The sequence below is a fragment of the Capronia coronata genome (assembly GCF_000585585.1).
Source record: "Capronia coronata CBS 617.96 chromosome Unknown acBCG-supercont1.2, whole genome shotgun sequence".
Classification (NCBI taxonomy): domain Eukaryota; kingdom Fungi; phylum Ascomycota; class Eurotiomycetes; order Chaetothyriales; family Herpotrichiellaceae; genus Capronia; species Capronia coronata.
This window is the reverse complement of record NW_006912894.1, coordinates 3,960,002-3,980,667: the sequence shown is the minus strand read 5'-3', so window position 1 is coordinate 3,980,667 and position 20,666 is coordinate 3,960,002. Positions and strand designations below refer to the sequence as shown.

Genomic DNA, 20,666 nt, shown 5'->3' with positions numbered 1-20,666 from the left:
AGGTCATCATATGAGATGGCAAAGGCATACTTCAAGCGCACGCTGCGGGAGGAGCAGATTGCAGCTCATACCAGCAAGCTCTAATGCGCTTCGTGGGCTGATGCTCGGTCAGTACTGAGTATTCTAGCTCCGAAGTAGAAACTGCGGTCGAGAGGCGACAGGCCGAACCCTTCATTCTCGGTCGAGCTCCTCGGCTTTATGAAGATACCCATTTTTCTGTGTTCGTATACGCCGGGCACCGGTACGTCTGGTCTGGGCGGGTGGCATGGCCGCATGCCTTTTTGTCTGTTGGTCCGGCCTTGATCTCGAAGTCGACGGCGGTCATTTGCATGCGAAGGCGTCGTGACAGATCCTGGCGAGGGGCCAGAGGCCATTCTTCTGGTGCATGTTTGTGCCGGATGTCCTAATTAAGGGCTTGGATACTATTGTATATTTATCAATTGGGGACTGGCTCTTGTGCCTATCATGTCTTTTTCGGCCATTTGATAGACGGGGGATCAGCAATGAAAAAGTGCAGCTGGGCCGGGTTAATGTGTCCATTCTGGTAACTTTCATGTCCATCGGAGTCGCGTACCTTCCAGCGGGTGTAACAGTCTTGAATTCCAGAGTATTATGGTATCCGGGGACAGTACCTTATTGTATCGATTGAATTGTTGGTGTTTGATGATGGGGCAGCCCCTGTGCGGTGTGCGGTGTCCTGCTGTGCTGCTGTGCTGCACCCCAGATGGGTGACGTAGTAGAGCGGGCGGTGTTTTGGTTGAATTCGCCTGGTCGCCTGGCCGCCTATTCTTTGACATACTACCGTATACGTACTAATTGTCCGACGACCAGTTTCTCCAGTCTTTGGAGCGCAGACTTGCAAACAACAACACATGAATAGCCTGGTCGCCGCCACGTCCTTTCTCTTCTCCAAATGAGTATGTTCCTACGAGATATACAAAGCAACCATGATGCGGAGCAAGCTATCCTCGTCGATGCAGAAGACCTACGATGAGTGTTATCTGCAATGCTCCACTGCCATCTTCTTCGAAGGCCAGGTAATGCCGTCCATCTGCCTCGAAGTCCCCTTATACTGACCAGATCTTGCCTCACAGGGTAACGAGCCAGAGGCTCTCCGCTCCTGGAAATCGGCGCTGGATCAGATCAATTACTTCAGGGCCTACAAACTTCCGTCCAACTACTCGCCCAAATCGGAGACCGAAAGGGCCTTGTACGACTCATTGAAGGAACTCGAGATGCAATGCAAAGAACGTGTGGACTTACTCGAGGCGCTCAAGAGGAGCCGGCAGGACGTCGAGCGGGATTCGCAAGGTGAAGAGAGATTAGATCATGGCGGGAGAAGGCGGCTGGAGAAGAGCAAAAGTGCAGCAGAGACACCGCTTGACAAACCGGGATCATGGCTCGGAGATCACACCATACCACCAATGCAGATGTCTGAACTTCCCAGCGCGACCCCATCAATGGCCTCGCGACCACCTCTGGGAACCGCCCGGAGTAGTGATGCCGCCGGAAAAGACTCGAGCTCCCGGGCGCGTTACTCGCCCTTCACCGCCCCGCCAACCTTAGCCGTTCCCACCAACAAGGTCTCGCGGAGCCCGAGTCCAGATAATGCTGGCAGGAAAACGATGCGGACGACGCTGCGGAGCGAGAAGAAAGGCTTTAGAAACTATCGGTCGGCTCCGAACCGGGACAGGATGCCAGAAACCTTGAAAGCGGCAGGTCTGGCCTGGGAAGCGCAACCCAGGAGAGGATCACAGATTAGCAACCGGCCAGACTCGGACCCGACGATAGAGGCAAGACTGAGTGCCACCGCAGCCCGGCGAAGTCTCGATCAGGACGCCACCGCCCGATACGAGGAGCAAAGAAAGTCGAATTCTTCTACGTTGGGGGTTCCCGATTTTCTTCCCCAGCAAGTCTGGCGCGACATCTCAAATCCTGGCCATGGGCAGCCGTCACTGAAGAGATCCATGGACAACCTAAAGCTTAGCTCCGAATCCGTGCCGAATCTGATAGACCTGGAGCCGGAACCAGATAGGCCTCCTCCCCCTCCCCCTCATACCTCATCGCCGGCTCCCGTTGCTGCCAGGGTGGGAATGACATCTCCTACAGTCACTCTCAAACCGCCAGACCTTTCATACCGGAAAGAGTATCCAACAAGGACGGTGAAACCGGCGCAAACCCTGAGCAACAGTCTCCTCGACAAAGCCTATCCGCGCACCAGTTCGAACAATACTGTACCTGGTATGAGTCGCAAGCCTGTTGGGAAACCCAGGACGGCTATAGAAACAAGAGGTCGATCCCCGGCCAAAAGGGACGACAACACTGACAGCGACGATGATACCCCAAGGGGGGTTGTCGAGAGGACGCGGCGGCCTCGGGCTGGACGGACGCAGAGTGCGACCACGATCACTCCCCCATCGACCGATGTAGAGTCCACGGAGGATGATGGGTCAATCTCGGCGGAGGGAAAGAGGATCGCGGAAATTCTGCAACGACTGCCCAAGGGATTGGACGAGAATGCAGCGAAACAGATACTCAATGAAATCGTGGTCAAGGGGGATGAAGTCCATTGGGAAGACGTCGCGGGCTTGGAGGCTGCAAAGAAAGCTCTAAAAGAGGCGGTGGTGTATCCTTTCCTGAGGCCGGATCTGTTCATGGGTCTGCGAGAACCCGCGCGTGGAATGCTTCTGTTTGGGCCACCAGGAACGGGCAAGACCATGCTTGCACGAGCCGTGGCGACCGAGAGCAAGAGCACCTTTTTTGCCATCAGTGCTAGCAGCCTGACGAGCAAATGGCACGGCGAATCTGAGAAGCTGGTGCGGGCGCTGTTTGCGATGGCCAAAGCCTTGGCTCCGAGTATCATATTCGTGGACGAAATCGACTCTTTGCTCAGTACGCGGAGTGGTGCGAGCGAGCACGAGGCATCCCGACGCAGCAAAACCGAGTTTCTGATCCAGTGGTCGGACTTGCAGAGGGCGGCCGCGGGCAAGGATACGACGATTGGAGACCCTAGTCGGGTGTTGGTGCTGGCTGCGACCAATTGTCCGTGGGACATTGATGAAGCGGCTCGACGTCGGTTTGTCCGGCGGCAGTATATTCCCTTGCCGGAAGCGGAGACCCGGGAGACCCAGATCCGGACCTTGCTAGGACATCAGAAGCACGAACTTGGCGATGAAGATATCAAGCGGCTGGTAGAGCTGACCGATGGTAAGTGCCGGCTCTCTTGGGCGAATCTTGTTTGAGGAAGCATGTGACTAACTTGAATCAGGATATTCCGGGTCCGACATCACAGCATTAGCTAAAGACGCGGCCATGGGCCCTCTCCGTAATCTGGGAGAGGCTCTATTGTACACGCCCAAGGAGCAGATCCGGCCTATACGCATGGAGGATTTCGAGGCCAGTCTGATCAACATTCGCCCCAGTGTAAGCAAGAAAGGGCTGGAAGAATTTGAGAAATGGGCACGGGAGTTTGGAGAGCGCGGAGGATAGAAGGGAAATAGACTGTTGTATCAATTCGGTTGATCTGAGTCGCAGAGGAGTTTGATGCGCTCACAGGGCTCTTGGAAAGGGACTGGCATAGCGAGCAGCATCCAGACAGGGCGTTCGGGACAGCGGCAAAGCGTCAATAACCTGGGGATATTGGGAGGCCCATGATTGATGACACTGCGTACTAGTAGTTCAACGAATATTTGACATGCATGTTCAACACAACTTGATGCATCTACACAAGTTGTACCATGGTCTGTTCCACAGCTTCAGTTGCAAGTATTTTACATAAGCGAGGCTGAGAATAGGCGATACCCGCAATGCGCAAGGCTGAGAACGGACAAGGGCCAAGGACACAGCATCTGGTCGCCGTGACAATTGTGGCTGTTCTCCGTCATCCGTTTGCAATCCTCCTCTTCGCACCACCATGAGGGTTCTTTGTGTGTTGCCAGCTCTCCTGGCTTATGGCATCTGTCCTCTGGCTGCTTCTCTTCGTGTGCACTAGTACAGTGTGGTGCTGCATGAGTGCGATTGCGAGTGCGAAGCTGGCCGGGAGCTGTAGACTGCGCAAGAGTTGAGGTCGAACATAGCCACCCTCCTATGCCCAAGCAGATTCTCTGCAGCTTCGAGTCGTATAACTAACAGATGGAATGGGTCTGACATCGAAGAGCCAGCTTCTGCTGAGTCAATCTTACTGTCCTTCTCTTCTCAGGGCGATCTGCCATCAAACTGCAACGGATGATACGAGACGAAGGGCGAGAGGCGCTGGGTGCGACCGAGTAAGGACAGGTGCTGGACTCGATGATATAATCCCTGGAGCAAAGAACATTCTGACCATGGCCAGACTCGGCAGAAGGGTATCCAGCTATCTTGACTGACAGCGGGCCCTGACAGCCAGGGTGACAGTGACAGGAACTGTGGCTTGCTTACCTACCTCACCTTTGTCTTGGTAAACCCGCCGACCTGGGCTGTCTCGCAAATGCCGAGTGACGATGATGATGGGGGAGACCACGAGGATTGTGGGTGTGAGAGTGAACGACGGCGACGACAGTCATAGTTGAGGAAGAAGCGTCAAGGTGGTGATGCTGGAAGAATTAATCAGGCGAAGTTGGCTCTGTTGAGCTGTGTTCTTCCCTTCCTTCACCCAACACCGTGACTCTCTTCACAGACTGCAGTGGAATTGATGTTTCAATGAAGCTGGCGACCTCTTTGAACAGCTGACCCTCTGTCTACAGTATCCCATCTTGTCACTGAGGCCCTCCTCACTCCCTTCGCTGTCGCCAAGTGCACAAAGTGACAGACAGTGAATGCAAGTCGCGTCGATATAAACAGTCTGCCGGTGCTTGCGACGATGGCTTCATCTCACATTCCTTCCACCCATATTCCGCTTTGCACTGCGCAAAAACAACATTCCATCCTCTCCTTTCTTCTCTACCATCTCCCGCACCTACTCGCTCCCATTCCGACTCGCGCCTTGTCATCATCATCAACATTCCCGACTACTCTCATCGCGCTGCTCTCTACGAGGGTTTCAAGAGTAAGTTCTCGTGTCCCTGCGACTGTACAAGACCCTCTGTTTGCTGTTCTGTCTGTGCGCAGTCTCCTTCATCGCAGGATGTCCGTTCGCAGCTGCCGCAGGGCTTTGAATCTGGCGCAAACGATCGCACCTCCTCCTCCTACTCCTACTCCTCTGTCTTCTTATCCTCTCTCCTTCAACCTTACATTCCCGTTGCTCCAGAAGCGGCGGGCCAGACGAACCCAGACCAGTCTTTCATTGTCTGTGCTTTGTTCTCGGTCGCCCTGGTCAACAAAGATGGCGCGTGGCTGCTTTGGTACTTAAGCCCCAAGTGACAGCGCATGGACCCGCGAGCACAGACTGCCAATCTCCCCTTGCCCTTCCCCATATACTCCATTCACGAGTCTGCTCTGCCAACGGCATATCTCCCCGTCGACGTCGTGAGCTATAGTATTGGACTATACACCCTCTGACCCCTGTGGCGCATACACCTTCAAAGACCGCCGGCCGGTATACTCGTTGCTCACTTTTGATCCTGGTTTGCGCCACCAGCTAGGTTTCAAACGCTCGTTTGGCTGAACGCCTTCACAAACTCGTATTCCATACACAATGAAGGCGATCATCTTGGGAATTGCTGCCTCGCTGGCGAAACTCGGTCTGGCTGTTCCCCATGGTAGGTCGCAGATCTGAGACATGCATTGAACGGACGCTGACATGGGCCAGGCAATAACCAACACCACCGTCTTCACTTGCGCCACGAGATTACCGACTACTCTACGGTCACCGACATTGTCACCATCACTGCGCCAAATGCGGTCGTCTGGGTTGATCAGTACGGCAACATCATCTCTACCGAGTACCGTGATCTCCCAACTCCAAAAGCCACCACTTCCGACATCGTTGTTCCAGTCGTGACCAGTTCCACCGCTGTCACTTCCATTGTCCCGACCACCAGCATCTTGTCCACTTCTCAGACTTATGCTCCAACCACTACTCCGTTCATCTTGTCCTCGTCCGACTCTGTGTCCCCGGCTCCAGTATCCTCTGTGTTGACCTCAGCCACTTCGGCAGCGGCCTCGACCCCTGTCCCTGACACCTCCACTGCTGTGCCAGCCGCCTCGTCATCTGGCACTGGTGGCGACAAGGTCTCTCAGCACAACGACACTTCCTCAGCCCAGTGGAGCGGATTTGGGATCTGCTACGAGCTCATTGGTAGTTCCGGATGCAAAGACCAAGGTAGCCTTAACTCGGACTTTGGGTTCTTAGCCAGCATGGGATACACCAAGGTGCGCACGTACGATATTGGCTGTGATCTAGGGGTTGTTGCAGCAGCTGCTGCTTCTCAAGGCCTGCAACTTATTGTCGGTCTTAACGGAATTGGCAATGTCGTCCCCGACATCACCACCCTCATTGGCATGATTAACGGTAACTGGGCTCCCATCGACACCGTGGTCATCGGCAATGAAGTCGTCAATAGTGGTGGTGATGCGGGCGCCGTGGTGGCCGCGATTGCCCTAGCCCGCCCCTTGCTCGCCATCGCTGGCTTTACCAAGAATGTCGTGACAGTGGACACCTTCAGCGCCCATGTGAACCATCCGGTGCTTTGTCAGAGTTCGGACTACTGTGCGGTCAACGCCCATGCCTTCTTCGACCCCAACACCAGTGCTGATGGAGCTGGAAAATTTGTGACCAATGCTGCCGCAGCGGTTGCCAACATTGCGAGTGGAAAGGCCGTTATTGTGACCGAGTCCGGCTGGCCATGGGCGGGTTTGTCAAATGGTCTTGCCATTCCGTCGCCAGCAAACCAGCAAACTGCCATCAACAGTCTCAATCTCGCTTTCAGTGGCAACCCTGGTGGTTTGTTCATCTTCCAGGCCTTTGATGCGACCTACAAATCACCAGGTCCGTTTGGAGTCGAGCAATACTTTGGCATCTATGGCCATTAAACGGCTCAGTGGGTGAGCAATGTCCTATGTCGCGGCTTTGATCCCTCTCAGATCAGCACCAGTTGGACTTACTCGACGACATTGCACACTCAGTACAGTTGATCTCGTACTCTGCACAGCGGCGGCGTTATCGGCAGCATCTTCTTCAGACGGTTTCAGGGTTCCATGGAGCCTTGATCTTCTTGATTGTTTAGCTTCAAATTCCCCGGTTTTTCGACAAAACTTCAACATGATACCCCCGGTACTGGTTGTTGTCAGTTCATAGCGCTTTTTCCCAACAGATCTCTTTTCAGGTCTACATCAGGACTGGGTGTGCTAGATTCAGACTCTGCCACAAACCGACACCTCTTCCAGTCATCTTGTCACACATTCACCTTCTCCCGGCATCAGGCACCGACAAAATGCCCTCAGCCAACCTGGAGACGGAGAAGATAGACCACACAGGATCGTAAGGATATGGTCTTGGAGATTGGCATGTGCATCTGGGATCTCACTCATCTGCGGAGCGGAATGGTTTACCCTGTGGGTGGCCATGGCCTGGACCTTGTCCAAAAAGAGCACGGGAGGGGTATATCTCCTACCTGGGCTTCCATCCTCGTTGTCTTGCAGTACGCAGCAGAAGCGAGGGCGTGGAAGAACCCATGCGAGCTCCACACGAGCGAGACGGAGTCCAAATGCCCATTCCCTCCAGCTATATGCCCCTGCAGACGGGCTTGAATAGCTTAGTTAGCCAATTTCTGCCCCAAACAATGATGAGCAATGTTCTTGCCTCAACCGTCCCAGAGTTTTCGTTGTCTCCCATTGATCTGTAGGCTTCGATGACGTACTAGTAGGGAAAATGCGATTTTTTGTGTTTTGTACCGTATGATCTAGTCCGTTTGCTAGGTCATGAGTAGTCATGACAATCGGTCTGTGATTAACTGAGTACGTATGGTGGACAAGGTCGACAAGAAATATGAAATAGATGTATAAGTCCTCTCCTCTCGAGTCACATTTTGGTTTCTTTCGGTACGCCCAATCACATAGTAATCACTCACGACCGATGAAAGAAGGGCCGCTGTAGTTATCATATGGATAGGTAAATCGATAAAGATATAGATGTATATAGAGACATATATAGGCAAGGCGGCCCAGTAAAGCAGAGCAGCAAAGTTTCCATTATCATTATATTAGTAATAAAGATACTGAACAATCTTTATAGATAGTGTTTGCTTTGCTTTGCTTTACTTTGCTTTGATTGCCGTGCTATGCTATGCTATGCTTTGGCGTGAAGAAGAAGTAGTAGTAGTAGTAGTAGTAGTAGTAGTAGTATCAGCAGTGGGAAATATCCCATAGTAAGGTATGCTTTCTGTCTTTTTTGACTTTTGACCTCTGATCTCTGACTTTCGACTACGAGTACCCTCTACGTGTCTCTCTAAAGAGTTGGTCCGGTTCCGCCGACTTCAAGGTCAAATTGAGATCCTGATTCAGCTGGACCCCTTTCTCTCCAGTTCATCGTGTTTCTCTTGAGGCCAACTCGTCCTTCGACGGCCGTCTGTCTTCGTTGTTGTTACCGAGTTACGGCAATCATCCATCGTCTTCTCTTTCAGCAAGATCGACATGGAATGCGCCTTGTTCGCCTTCAGATACGATTTCGACTTCGAATCCGACCCCAGCACCAACACCAACAGCACCTTTAAGGTCGTGGTCGTGGTCGTGGTCGTGGTCATCTTCTTCGTCCTCTTCCTCCTCCTCCTCCTCCTCGTCCGTCAAGAAGGGGCTTCGTTCCAATTCGTATTGCGGTCCTGGCACGCCACGCAGGGGCTCCTGGGCTGGAGGCGTGAGGACCATTCGCGGCGGGTTGTTGGAGATGGGCACCCACACGCCCGACTCGGGTTCAGGGTCTGCCATGACCTCGACTTCGTTGGGATTGGCTAGCTGCTGAGAAGGAGGAGGAGGATCTGAGGAGGACGGAGTCCGAGACGGAGATAACGCTAAAGATTGTTCGGTGTCTGGTTGTGGTTGGTTCATCACGGCGTCATGATACGAGGGTTCGACGTCTCCCCCCGTCCGAGAATGAGACCTGGAGCGAAGTTGCTCAATACTGACGCTTGTTTCGGCGGTGGAATCGATCGTCTGAGTACCGTCTGCCTCTTGGCTTGGTTCTTTCAAGCCAGCGTCGTTGTTGTCGTTGTTGTTCTTTTCCGCATCGCCCGTATTGCTCGCATGCAGATCGACGTGTTCCAGAGTGTCAGTGATGGCCTCTACAACCTGTGCTTGAGCGTTCTCCAGAGCCTGGCTAACGGCCATCTTCATGTTACTATCTGCGGTCCGTGTCGTCTCACTCGATTCCTTCTCGTGCGGCGAGAACGGGTTCGGCTCCGGGGTGTTCTTCCCGGTGGTAGAAGTGGTGACAATCGAAGGTAGATTCGAACCGAATTTTCCAGGTTGCCGAGGTTCATTGCTACCATTGTTTCCGTCCTCCTGTTTCCCACGACCGACGCGCCACCGTCGAGCCTTTGGCGCGGGCGGAGGCTTTTTGAAATGTCCTTTGTGACGAGAGGGCACGGGGGGTGGTGCCTGAGACGAGGGAGTCTTCTTCTTCTCCTTTTCTTGTGCCACTGATGTCCGAGGCTGGCTGGACTGCTTGTCGTGGTCGTTGGGCTGCCTCTCGGTTTCTGGGTCGACTTCGAGCCTCGCAACTGTGATACCTGCTTTGGCAACTTCCATGTCGGTTTGGAAAGTTCGCGCATGCGGCCTGCCCCAGCCAGAACGTCTGGCTTGCGGAGGCGGGGGAGGTCTTTCCTTCTTGTGCATTATTGCGGCGCGAAGGTTTTGTTTCAGACTAGGGTTCCGGCTAGGCGTCATGACTCCGGGTTTCTCTCTCTGTGCGGCCACCTCTATCATACTGAGGCTTGACTGGCGAGCGCTTGCCGACTGAGGCGTAAGGTACTGACCCATATCCAGTGTTGAACTCTTGGAAGAAGTCCGCTTTTTCAGTTTGCGTGGCGCGGGAAGTGCTGGCGGTTTGCCTTTGGATGGCGACGATGGGGGAGAAGCATTCGACGCGGTTTCGTCCGTAGGCGATTCGGTTGGTGTTGGATTGTCGATCTCTGGGTCCGTCAACCAGCTCACACCCTCGCATCGCTTGACCAGGCGACTCGTGGTCTCGTCCACCACGTCAAAATGGGTCCAGGGATGTACCTCGTCTGACGAGTCGTTTCCATTTCGGGCATGACCGCCACCCAGGATCATCAATACTTTGCGGATCTCTTCCCTTTTGTAATAAGGAGGATATTGGAGTTGTGTGTGTTGAAGAAGGGGATAGAGCACGCGGAGATAGGTATGACGGAGAGAGGAAGCCTCCTCTGGGAGGTCGAGCAGATTCCGAAGCAGGATGTCTACCATGACGTGCAGGTCGTTTGTGTAGAAGTATTCGTAGGTGGTCGGGGTGGTGAACAGCAGGTAGAGCAGCTTTAGTGTCAGGAGCTGCAAAGATGTTTCGTCTGGCCAGGTCAGGGTCTGGAAGCAGAAAGCAAGAGAATGATTCCATACCTTCTCGGTTCAAGAGCAGTATGATGTTCTCGCCGAATGTCTTGTACTCACTGCCATGGGTGGATAGAACCTTGATCACCCTATTTGTCAGTGGCGCGGCATTCTGACCGTTCGCAGGATCGTGCGCGGCGACCATGTATTGTTCATTGAGAACAAGCTACCCGACTGTCAGCGCCCACTCACCGTAGAGGGGGAAATGGGCTCACCAAAACACGTATCGTCGGGTAATGGTAGGGGTCGTTGACATCGTCGGAAACCTGTTCTATAATCTCGAACAGCATCTTGATAAAGTCATCGCTGACATGTGCTGTTTCGATCCCACATAATTAGATCACCACCCAATACGTCGACCACTCTTCCAACGTACCAAGGTCACTGAGTCTGATCTTCTGTATGCGCGCCATCTCGTAGAGCAACTCCATGAGGAGTCTGTGAAGGACCTCGTTTCCATGTTGTTTCGGGCTGGATATGAGGTCCACCAATCTCGGGAATGCTCCTTCGTCATTCAATAGTTCGAAAGTGCCCTCATGGCTTTGCGCATCGGCGAGCAAGAAGGACGTTGATGCCAATATGACGTCGTGTTCATCCTCCTGTAAACCGTCCATTAGTTCCAGGAATGTCCAGCGACCGAAGCAGAACACACCTCAAGCAGACAGTGGACAAACTGCCGGCGAATGTAGTCGGCATGGATTTCAAAGAGCGTCGACTCTTGTAACCTAAATGCGCAACGGCCAAGATGCTCGTCGGTGGGCAGAAAACGGTCTGAAGTGCCCGACCGTCAGCATGATGCCTCTCTTCTCTGTCTTGATGCAATAGTCCCAACGTACCCCGACAAGAACACACCAAACTCAGGTAGGAACGCAAGGTATCGTCGATACTGCTGTGGGAGTCGCAATGTCGAGAGACGGTCTGGTCGAGAACTGAAGGAGGAGATGGAGAGTCAGATTCATGCGCTGGGAGACGAGACGAGTAGTCCGTTCACTGACCGATCCAGAACTGCTCTTCGTCCTCGAAGTCATATGTAACCTCGTGATCCATACTATGACCAGCTTCATATCGTCTCTCCAATGATTGATACTGAGCGGAACACGGTCGGAAGCGAACAGTCGCTCTTCACACGGGAAGAAACGCAGGCATGCAGGGACATTTGTGTAGACAGGGTCACCACAATACCGGCGACGGGGGTGCTGACAGGCAGCGGGTAGCAATATGTGGTGATCCGGAGGTGACAGGGAGAGAGGTAATCAATAGTAACAGTGATGCTGATGGTGGTGAAGACGATCAAGGATTCAAGGCGCAGGTGGAGTGTCAACTGCAGTGTGTTAGACACTACGTAGTACGTAGGGAGATACCAGGTACCTGGTAGGTATCAATACCTTAGGTACAGCTCCGTATGTACCGGGCCCTAGATACACACAACACTGGAAAGATGGGGCTTTAGGACGCTGTATTGTGGTATCACCGTATTATCCACCAAATCTTTGACGTATCGGCGATTTATAGTTGGCAGGAGATGCCAGATGACGCGGTTGCAGCACCACAGCAATAAATCTACAATCCACAACCTACCAGCTTCCAGTTCTCCAGGCCCGCTTCTCCATTTTTGAGACATCTCCCGAGGACGAGTAGGTATGCTACATTCAAAGAATACCTTGTCTCTGCAAGGCTGATACTCGCGTTTGCAGAGCTGCGCTTCATGAAATCTTCCTGCGTTGACAGTTGCAGCCTCACAGCATCGCCTCTCCCACCGCATCCTTGACATCTCTCCCCACGGGCCGCCTCCCAAAAGAACGAGTCGGGGAGGAGAAGAGGGAGAGATTGAAAAACCTGGATCTTGCCCGTAAGTTCCAACAGGGTATACCGAATACACCAAGGGTGCTATGGAACAGGGGGATGGGATCGAGGACGGTAACATCTATCATCCAGACACAACTGGTGTCAGTGCTCTGCATCAGGGGAGGCCCCTATAACGCCACGCCGTACAGATGCAATGCAACATTAATGTCGGTATACATATACGGTTCGCCCTTTTCCATAGCCCTATAAAATACTAAAAGTCGTTCGTCGTCATCCAATATCACTTGGGTCGTTTAAAGGGATGCGCTTCGGTATTCCTGTCACATCGTCAGCCAAGGCCTATCACTCGTGGGCCTGGCCGGGGTACTCACAAAACATAATCGTCCAGACTGATCAGGTCCGGCTCGCTGAACAACAGATAGTAATATTTCAACGTCTCGGCCAGCCAGAAAGACTCCATGGTATCAACCTGTTTCATCAGCTGGCTGGTCACGTCCTCGATGGCGGCATTGGCGATCTCGGTTTTGGTCGCCTGGTCGACCGCTTCGAACATGGTCCAGCCTTTCTCTCTCCAACTCTCATCGCCAGTCATGCGATACAGAATGAAGACTGATTCAATCGCCTCAGGACGTAGGCGATAATCCCGGGCCCGGATGTTGGTGTATCCAGGCGGGAGGCGTTCCTCTGAAATCCTTGCGGCCACATATTTCTCATGTGACAGAGGCACCTTAGGAACGAACGGTTCCGAGACCGGTTCTGCTGGATCGACTGGCTCCTCACCATCCTCGTCGTCCCCAACATTGGAAACGAACTCCTCGCTTAGCCTCTGCTGTTCCAGGTTGTATGCCTCCACCGCTCGGAATCTCTCTTCGCGACGAGGATCCAGTGCCTCGTGCCATCTCGTCTTGTTCCATGGACAGGTAGTGACACTGTCGCAGGGCACGAGCTCGAATTCTTCTGGCATGATGCCCACCGCCGTCGATCCATACGCCCAGACACAACTTTCCGTGAGCTTCTCGGCCAGGTGCATGTCTTCGGGAAGATCAAACAATTTGGCGCCCAGCGCAAACATACCTCCGGCAAAACATCCCAGATGGGTCCCCTCATATTTGGTCACATTCTTTTTCGACGACATTGTTGCTTTTGGAGAGATGCTCTGCTTGGCCACGAAGCGGATGTCGTGGTCCCCCTCCGTCATGGGCCGATACAGTAGTTGCTCTCGAACGACGTTCATGGAATCCAGATACATGGTCTTATATTGTGAATTCAGACCACCAAGGAGTGCGTATTCTTTCGGCAGATACTCATAGGTGGAGTCGGCCATGGCCCCAATCCCGTACGTGTGGGTAGTAGAGTGAGGTTCGGTGCTCAACCCTTGCGGTTCACAATTCACGCTTGCGTAGTCACCGCTCCAGTGCTCGTTGGACACTGGCACAACCTTGCCGCCTAGTTCGTCGACAAGCTCCTTCTTGGGAGCGCCCTCTGCTTGTGGGTTGGCAGGGTCTTGTCGTCTCACCCGAGACCTCGAGCCTGGCCCGGTGTTGGCTACGTCGGAAGCCACTTTGGCTTCCTCCTCAGCCTTGCTGATCGCTACCACGGAGGGAGGCTCTTCATCTGTATCAGCAGCATGGCGGACGACCTCCGGCTTCCGACAGCCAGAAGTATCGACCCGTAGGGGCCACAGTCCCGGAAGAGTAGTCTCCTTCTGCCATTTCTCCAGGGCATTAGTGATACGTGCAATGGCATCGTAGTACTTATCCTCCCGGGTGATCTGGGCGAGGCGCGTGAACTCGACAGACAGCGATCCTAACTCTGCCAGCACCGTATGTGCCCCGGCCCTATGCGGTTGCGAGGAGTAGGATGGGGCCCAGTTGTAGTACGTCAGCGGCATTCTGTTGGGCGTGTCGAAGGCGCCCATAAGGATGTCGGCCAGTTCAACCGCCTTGTCCAGCAAGACCGGGTACTTTGCGGAGCTCAGATCATAGGCGGCAATCAGTCCACCGAGGTAGCGGATGGTAGTTTCAAACAAAGGGATGTCCTTCCGGGGAGATGTCTTGAAGTCAATCTGGCCAACCATCTGGACGGCTTCTTCAAATTCGTCGCGTAGCCCCATGATCCAAAGCGAGTCCAGAGAGTCCACCATTGTGGCTCCCCAGCCATTGAAAGGGTCCGCGACTCCTTTCGACAGAGGTTTGAGCTCATCATGCGGCAGGGAGTAGTTTTTATATCCGTTCCAAGCATGTCTAAACGATTCGCGAACCGCCGTCTGCCTGCGCAACCGATCGGCCTTTTTAGATGATGACTCGCGACCAAAGCTGTACTGCACCTTGGGAAGAGCCTTTGGCTCACCTGTTGGTAGAGGTATCAAGCTTTCGGACGGCACGGGGAAGTGTTCCGTCTGTTGTTTCCAATATGCTCTTGGATGGTCCGATGGCCGCGGGGCAACATCATAACGGCCCTGACCATGCTCGCCGAAATCCTCCTCAAAGCTCGGTTGTTTGGTAAGGAGCTCATCTCCTGTGATTGTGGGTGCGGAGTTTGCGGAGGTACTAATAGACGATGTCGCGGACGTCTCGGAGGCCTGTGAAACCGTCGCAGAGTGGGGCTCAACCGCCGGGGGGACTGCAGCTACTGGGTCTGCAGCAGGTTGTGTCTCTTTTTCTGGTGTAGAATCGGGTGGAGGTGGGTGTGGTATTGACTGCGCGTCGGAGGTGGTGGTCTTGCCGGTGCTGGGCTTGAACCCTATCAGACCCTCTAATGCTGAGCCATCCCAGCCAGGCACTCGGGATAGGTGGTACACAGTGACTACTGCCAGCAGAGCCACCAGGAGGAACAATCGATATCGGCGTATACGGATCATCGTGATCCAGGAAGTCTCGCGACGTGGGAACGAAGGGGGAAGCAGATCAGCGTCTGGACGATGCGTCAACCCGCATTGGCCTGGCCTGAGAGTGCGGAGGCAGCCGGGGTCAGCAATGACAGCGTCAAGTGTGAAACGACACAAGCAATACGAGGCGCCTCGAAAATATCTGGGTAGGAAGACCTCAATGAAGAGGGTATCCAGCACACTCCACAAGGCAGCTTCTGGAGCAAGGACGGCGAGGAATGAAGAATTTACAGACAACAATCATGCTGGAGATCCGTCAGCATCTCCTCCTGGGGGCAGGCTTACGACGTCCGCCGCTGGCGGCCCAATCATCATAGAGCAGACTGGGGACGGTGAAAGTTGCTGCCGGGCGGAGAAGGGGCCGGCCTTGGCATGTTTATCCCGCCGACGGAACGTGAACAGTAATTAACGGTCTTATCACAGCCTCGTGCAAGACCTCCGCTACCTGAGTGCCTGCATAAGACTGTTCTCATGCAATCAATGCTACCCGTTATAACTTCGCAGATCGTCTCCTGATGCTGAACTCTCGTGCCCGCTTGCTAATCGCGGCCGGAAGATGACACCAAAGCCATTGCTCGCTTCAGTCTCTGCTCTAACTCGATCTGGAATGCTTCGTGCCTCCCAAGCATTTGGAACCCCTCGAGGGGCTCCTTCTTCAGCATATCGCCCACGCTGGAGGTGCAATACAGCACATCCTTGATCAAGGCCGCCATCATCTCGTGGTCAGGCGGGGTGAGGGGCGGCGGCGGCGGCGGCTGCTGCTGCTGCTGCTGCTGAAGGGCACTATCAAAGAAGGTATGAGCCGTTTCTAAATAAAGTTGGTCCTGCAGGAACTCGGAGTCGATGTATTTCGGCTCGTTGGGGTCCAGTCTCGGTTGGTCGCAAAGCCGCTCACACAGCCGAGCGAGATGGCTCATAATGTTCGAAAGAAGCAGCTGACAGTTGTAGTCGGAACGGATGGCCTTACTTCGCAAAATTCTCCGCACGGCTGCATTGCATTTTCTCAATAGTTCAATCTGTGTCTCACGTGGTTGTGATTCGTCTCGCCCGTGTCTTTTCAAGTGTGCCAATAACTTGATACAGACTGTCTCCTCATCGTCTGCAGCAGCATGAAGGCTGCGAGCAAGCGGCATAGTATAGCTTGGCGGATGAAGTCTGTCAGGGTCCACAGGAGCGGAAGCCTGTGTCGACAGAGATCGGGCTTGCGGTTGAGAGGGCGACAGGTACCGAGTGAACCGGGGAGGACTGAGGATTGGGGTAGGGAGTCCACTGTTCGGGAAGAAAGAGAGGTCGCTTGTCATGGAGAAGCTTCGATTGTTGGCCATTTCCACCGCGTCGAATGAGTCCGTGGTACCGTCAAAGTCGAGTAACGGATCGCAGTGTCGTTTGTTGGACTCTTCGGAGCCCTGTGTGTTGGCTGGCGAGGGAATGGATCGAACAGAGTCCGTTGTGTTGACAACCCACGTCTGGAGATGGACAGATCCGATAGATTCCTCGACCGGTCGCTTCCTTCGCTTGCCTACGACTTTGCCTACCCGAGACTCACTGTAGATACAGGACAGTCTCTTCTCGGTGCATCTGCGGCATCCTTTCTTGTTCCCATCACAACGAACCTGACGGCCGAGTGGTCAGTGAGGCAGTACATGGACGGTAAGATGATTCGAACCCACCTTAGCGGAGAAACAATGGTTGCATGCCGCTCTCAATCTAATCGGCCTGGGGACAGCTTTGGAGGGACGAGCCGGCCGAGATGTTGCTTCATCCAGAGACGACATTGACGCAGCATCAGGGCTGATTGATGCTGTTGAAGAGGAAGACGAACAGACCGATTTGGAGGTTGATGACGATATCGCCGTGGTCGCCCTTGCATCTCTCAGTAAAGGTGTCTCAGCCAGGGAATGCAATGTGAAGCCATATTCATACCCAGAATGAGCTGTCATCTTCGTGGAAGGGAATGCGACGCAAAGAGATGGCCACAAGTGTTCTCTCGCCGCGAGGGTCGGAGATGCCGAGGACAAATGGTGCTGTGGTCCAGGAAATGCCAGCTATATGGTCTCCAAGGTGATGAAGTGACCAGTCCTGCTCGAGTGGTACAGATCACGACGTCGTATATGCATGAGTCGGTGATTGTCGATCTGAGTGAGCGGCGAGCATAGTTTGCACAATCACACAGTAGTAATCGAGAGAAAGGGTTTAAATGTAGTCGTTAGGTGGCAGTATGACACTGCACTGATTCTCTTTTCTATATCGATCAGACCCGGTTCAGGGGCCACCCCGGTCGAGGAGGGCATTGTGGCATACCACTAGTAGTACGTCGGTCTCTGAAGCCTCCTTATTAGTCGGTCAGACAGCCAGTGGCAGTACTAGTACTAGTAGTACGTATGAGGATATTCGAGTCGTTTAGACTTCCCTGGGGACAGGGACAGGGGTCGGATTGAGACAAGGCGAGCACTTGATAAATCCAGGAAGGATGAACACCGAGACGCCTCCTTTGCCGCGTGGGAGGTGATGGATTCTCCCTGCCTCGAGGACAGGAGGTTAGACACTCCATTCCTGTGGCTGTCAGCAGCACTGCATGCTATAGAGCTAATAAATACCAACCGGCAAGGGGAGACCGGGCTCGGTCTCGTTTATGTACACGACATGCGAGTAGTAGGGAGTCCCCTGCATTGCGATTCCTTTCTCGGAATGCTTTTGTTTGCTTACCATCACGGCCAGGGCACACTACACTGCACTGCAACTGGCAGCTTGACTCAGTTGATGCTGCTGCTACCACCAGGAATTGTAGCATCCCTTCCTGCAGGGACTGCAGTGTGAGGTGTAAGCTGGCAGACGCCAGTTGCACAGACGAGTTGATGTTCAGGGGTCGGCGAGAGCATTGCGCGGGCTGCTTAGGCGTCGACTACGTAGTAGGTGGTTGCCAGTAGTTGGATGTCCACGTGGATCCTCGCCTAGATTATCAAGTGTCAGACTCGAAGCCTAAGGGCCTGATAAGCCTAGGGAGCCTCCTTAGTCCTATCAGACCCAAATGTCGCCCATCAGCCCGCCGGAGATCCCTTAATGACTTAACAGGGCCTTAGGGGCCCTTAAGCACCCAAGTGACGCTAAGGACGCCTCCGGTGCCTAGAAAGTGACGCCTGTCGTGGGCTCCCTAGGCTGTCAACCAAACGCAAACTCGACCACATTCACAACTTCATATCCCATACATATAGATACTCAGGTACCTCTACCAGCACCTGGTAGTAGCAGGAGGAGAGAAGTACATAATTCCCAAACACCACTACCACAACTAGTAGGGCAGATCTACTCTACCTACCTAGGTAAGGTACCTAGGTGTTCCAATGACACCGAATGCTTTGACTCCTTTACAAGACTGCTTCCCGCTCCTTCACCCGCTCCTTCACCCGCTCCTTTGGCCCCTAATCTTCTCAGCTGCAGTAGTGAGAATCCGGGCAACTCCAAGAAACATTAGTTACTGTGAAGCATCATCACTTAGGATTCAATGTTGGCCCCTTTGTTGGCCTTATCAAACTGCGCCGCCGTCACCGTTTCCTCCACCTGCGCCTGCGCCTGCGCCCAGCGTCTCCTACCTCTGACCGTCCGTACAACCCTTTCGGAAGTTCATCCTGTTACACCTGAGGTGCCTCTCCTTCGTCTCCTATTCAATCATACTGTGTTCACTCTCTTGATAGTGCACGAGCCCTCTCCCATGGCATGGCGATCGACCTAGTCATCCGCTGTCAACTCAACCATCACAACCGCAATCTCGGGAGAGCGAAAAGCCACGCCCAACATCACAAACAGTGGCGTCTCGCCGCGCCTGCTAGGCGCCAGCCACATCATTCCATGTCGGCCCCAAAGGCCAAAAGGAGTTGCAGTCGTCCCGATCGAGAGTTGGGGGTCCGAGGTCTTACTACGATGGTCATCTACTGCAGTGTGATACCATAAGCGTGAGTCTCGTCAATGGTCAATGACAATGACAGTGGGATCGATCCGTCCGGCCCGTGGCTCACTTGCAAGAGCTGGGATCCATGGTCATCGATGAAAGGCCTCCCTACCTAGCCATCCTCGCCTTCTCAGTTTGAAGCTCTGCCAGCACGATCATGATGATCAGGGGTATATGACTGACTTGACTTGATTACGTACCTCGAATTGGGGCGTCCTTTATTGTTTGACTAACGGTCGATCATTTCTCCCTGACAAGAGTTGATCTGATCTGATCGCAAGCTTATCAATGTCGCCCTCGTCCTTCGACGCCTCAGACGGTGTCTCTCTCAGTAAGCTGTACTGGCAGCGCTTACCTCTGTCCAAAGCCTCGGAATCCTCGACCTCTCAAACATAAGGTACATACAGGTATCGCAACAGAACCACATGGACACACTTTACCGAACCCGGCATTCACAGCTCCTGGCACGTCAATGTTGCATGAATATGAAGCTGCCGATGTCAAGCATATTTTCACATAGGCCTGATTGCTGACTACATGACTGACCCCAGCTCCCTATTTCAAGCACTTCCCCGGACTCCAGGAACACAAGGCCTATATGCTCGTTGTATACGCAACACGCAAACCTCACACTTTCCACAATCCCAACCCGGAGGTCAGCCGACAGCGCTGGGGTTGCATGGGAATGAATGATCTGTCACCTGAGAATGCAGGGTCACAGACAGCTCTGCGAAACTCAAGGTCCATGCAGTTGCCCACAAGAAATCCAACGACTACTAATAACACCACTACTTCTCAGCTGCCAAGTTGCTTCGGAGTCTTCGATGTCAGTGTCGTGCGACGGGAACATATCGTCGACCCTCAGCTGCAGCTTTCTCCCGACTCTTACTCCCCTCGTACCGCATGGCATGGCATGGCATGACATGGCTGTAGCGTCGCGTTCGCTCAGAGAATAGCCCCGACCATGCTCGGTCACGAGGTGTCACAACCACATTTCCAACGAGAACCGGGTGACACATGTGTAACTGGTGAGACAAGATGGATGAGGATCCCCGAGTGCGGCCAGGCTCCAGCTTTCCGGCTCGTTTTCCCTCGTCGTCGAAGTGGTACGTAAGCCCTGCCTTTCTTGTCCGACGAACGTTTGCCATGTGTCAGCGTGTGCATCGCAGACACGGAGAAGCCTTAGGCCAAGAGCAATCAGCTCATTGGGCTTTGACGTGAATGTAGCCCTCTTTGGTTCGATCGTCCTTTGCAAACCAAGATGACACGAACAGCCACCGGCCAGATCCAGCTGCCGACCCACTCACTTCCTAACATCAGACTTCGATCCTCCTCCGTCTAGCTTTCTGATAATGGTCAGCATGTTCTCTATCTAAGGGTGTCGGGCAATCAGGCAAGGTGATAGAATATTGCGTTGGTATCGCTAAAACAGTTCGCCGGCCTGTTCCATCATACGCGTAGTGTACCCTTCTAATCCAAGCACATCACATAAAGTGATAAGCCTAGCGTTCATGACAGCATTGCTCTTCCTCGATGATGGAATGAGGCTTGCCA

General features: G+C 53.6%; 5 protein-coding genes across 5 annotated transcripts; 2 read left to right on the top strand and 3 right to left on the bottom strand.

The window, feature by feature from the left end:
• Positions 1–947: 947 nt before the first annotated feature.
• A1O1_03107 (adenosinetriphosphatase) lies at positions 948–3,489 on the top strand (the record flags this gene model as incomplete). Its single annotated transcript, XM_007724014.1, has 3 exons — positions 948–1,037; positions 1,095–3,207; positions 3,269–3,489. 3 exons carry the CDS (start codon positions 948–950, stop codon positions 3,487–3,489), a joined length of 2,424 nt encoding a protein of 807 aa, XP_007722204.1.
• A 2,122-nt stretch (positions 3,490–5,611) lies between these two features.
• On the top strand, positions 5,612–6,948 carry A1O1_03106 (uncharacterized protein; the record flags this gene model as incomplete). Its single annotated transcript, XM_007724013.1, has 2 exons — positions 5,612–5,675; positions 5,726–6,948. 2 exons carry the CDS (start codon positions 5,612–5,614, stop codon positions 6,946–6,948), a joined length of 1,287 nt encoding a protein of 428 aa, XP_007722203.1.
• Positions 6,949–8,514: 1,566 nt separating this feature from the next.
• On the bottom strand, positions 8,515–11,520 carry A1O1_03105 (uncharacterized protein; the record flags this gene model as incomplete). Its single annotated transcript, XM_007724012.1, has 7 exons — positions 8,515–10,433; positions 10,483–10,639; positions 10,689–10,789; positions 10,850–11,072; positions 11,126–11,244; positions 11,310–11,402; positions 11,469–11,520. 7 exons carry the CDS (start codon positions 11,518–11,520, stop codon positions 8,515–8,517), a joined length of 2,664 nt encoding a protein of 887 aa, XP_007722202.1.
• Positions 11,521–12,559: 1,039 nt separating this feature from the next.
• On the bottom strand, positions 12,560–15,139 carry A1O1_03104 (uncharacterized protein; the record flags this gene model as incomplete). The annotated part of the gene is made up of 2 exons (XM_007724011.1): positions 12,560–12,596; positions 12,651–15,139. 2 exons carry the CDS (start codon positions 15,137–15,139, stop codon positions 12,560–12,562), a joined length of 2,526 nt encoding a protein of 841 aa, XP_007722201.1.
• Positions 15,140–15,705: 566 nt separating this feature from the next.
• A1O1_03103 (uncharacterized protein) lies at positions 15,706–16,811 on the bottom strand (the record flags this gene model as incomplete). Its single annotated transcript, XM_007724010.1, has 2 exons — positions 15,706–16,711; positions 16,780–16,811. The coding sequence occupies 2 exons, from the start codon at positions 16,809–16,811 to the stop codon at positions 15,706–15,708; spliced, it is 1,038 nt and encodes a 345-aa protein (XP_007722200.1).
• Between the last annotated feature and the right edge of the window lie 3,855 nt (positions 16,812–20,666).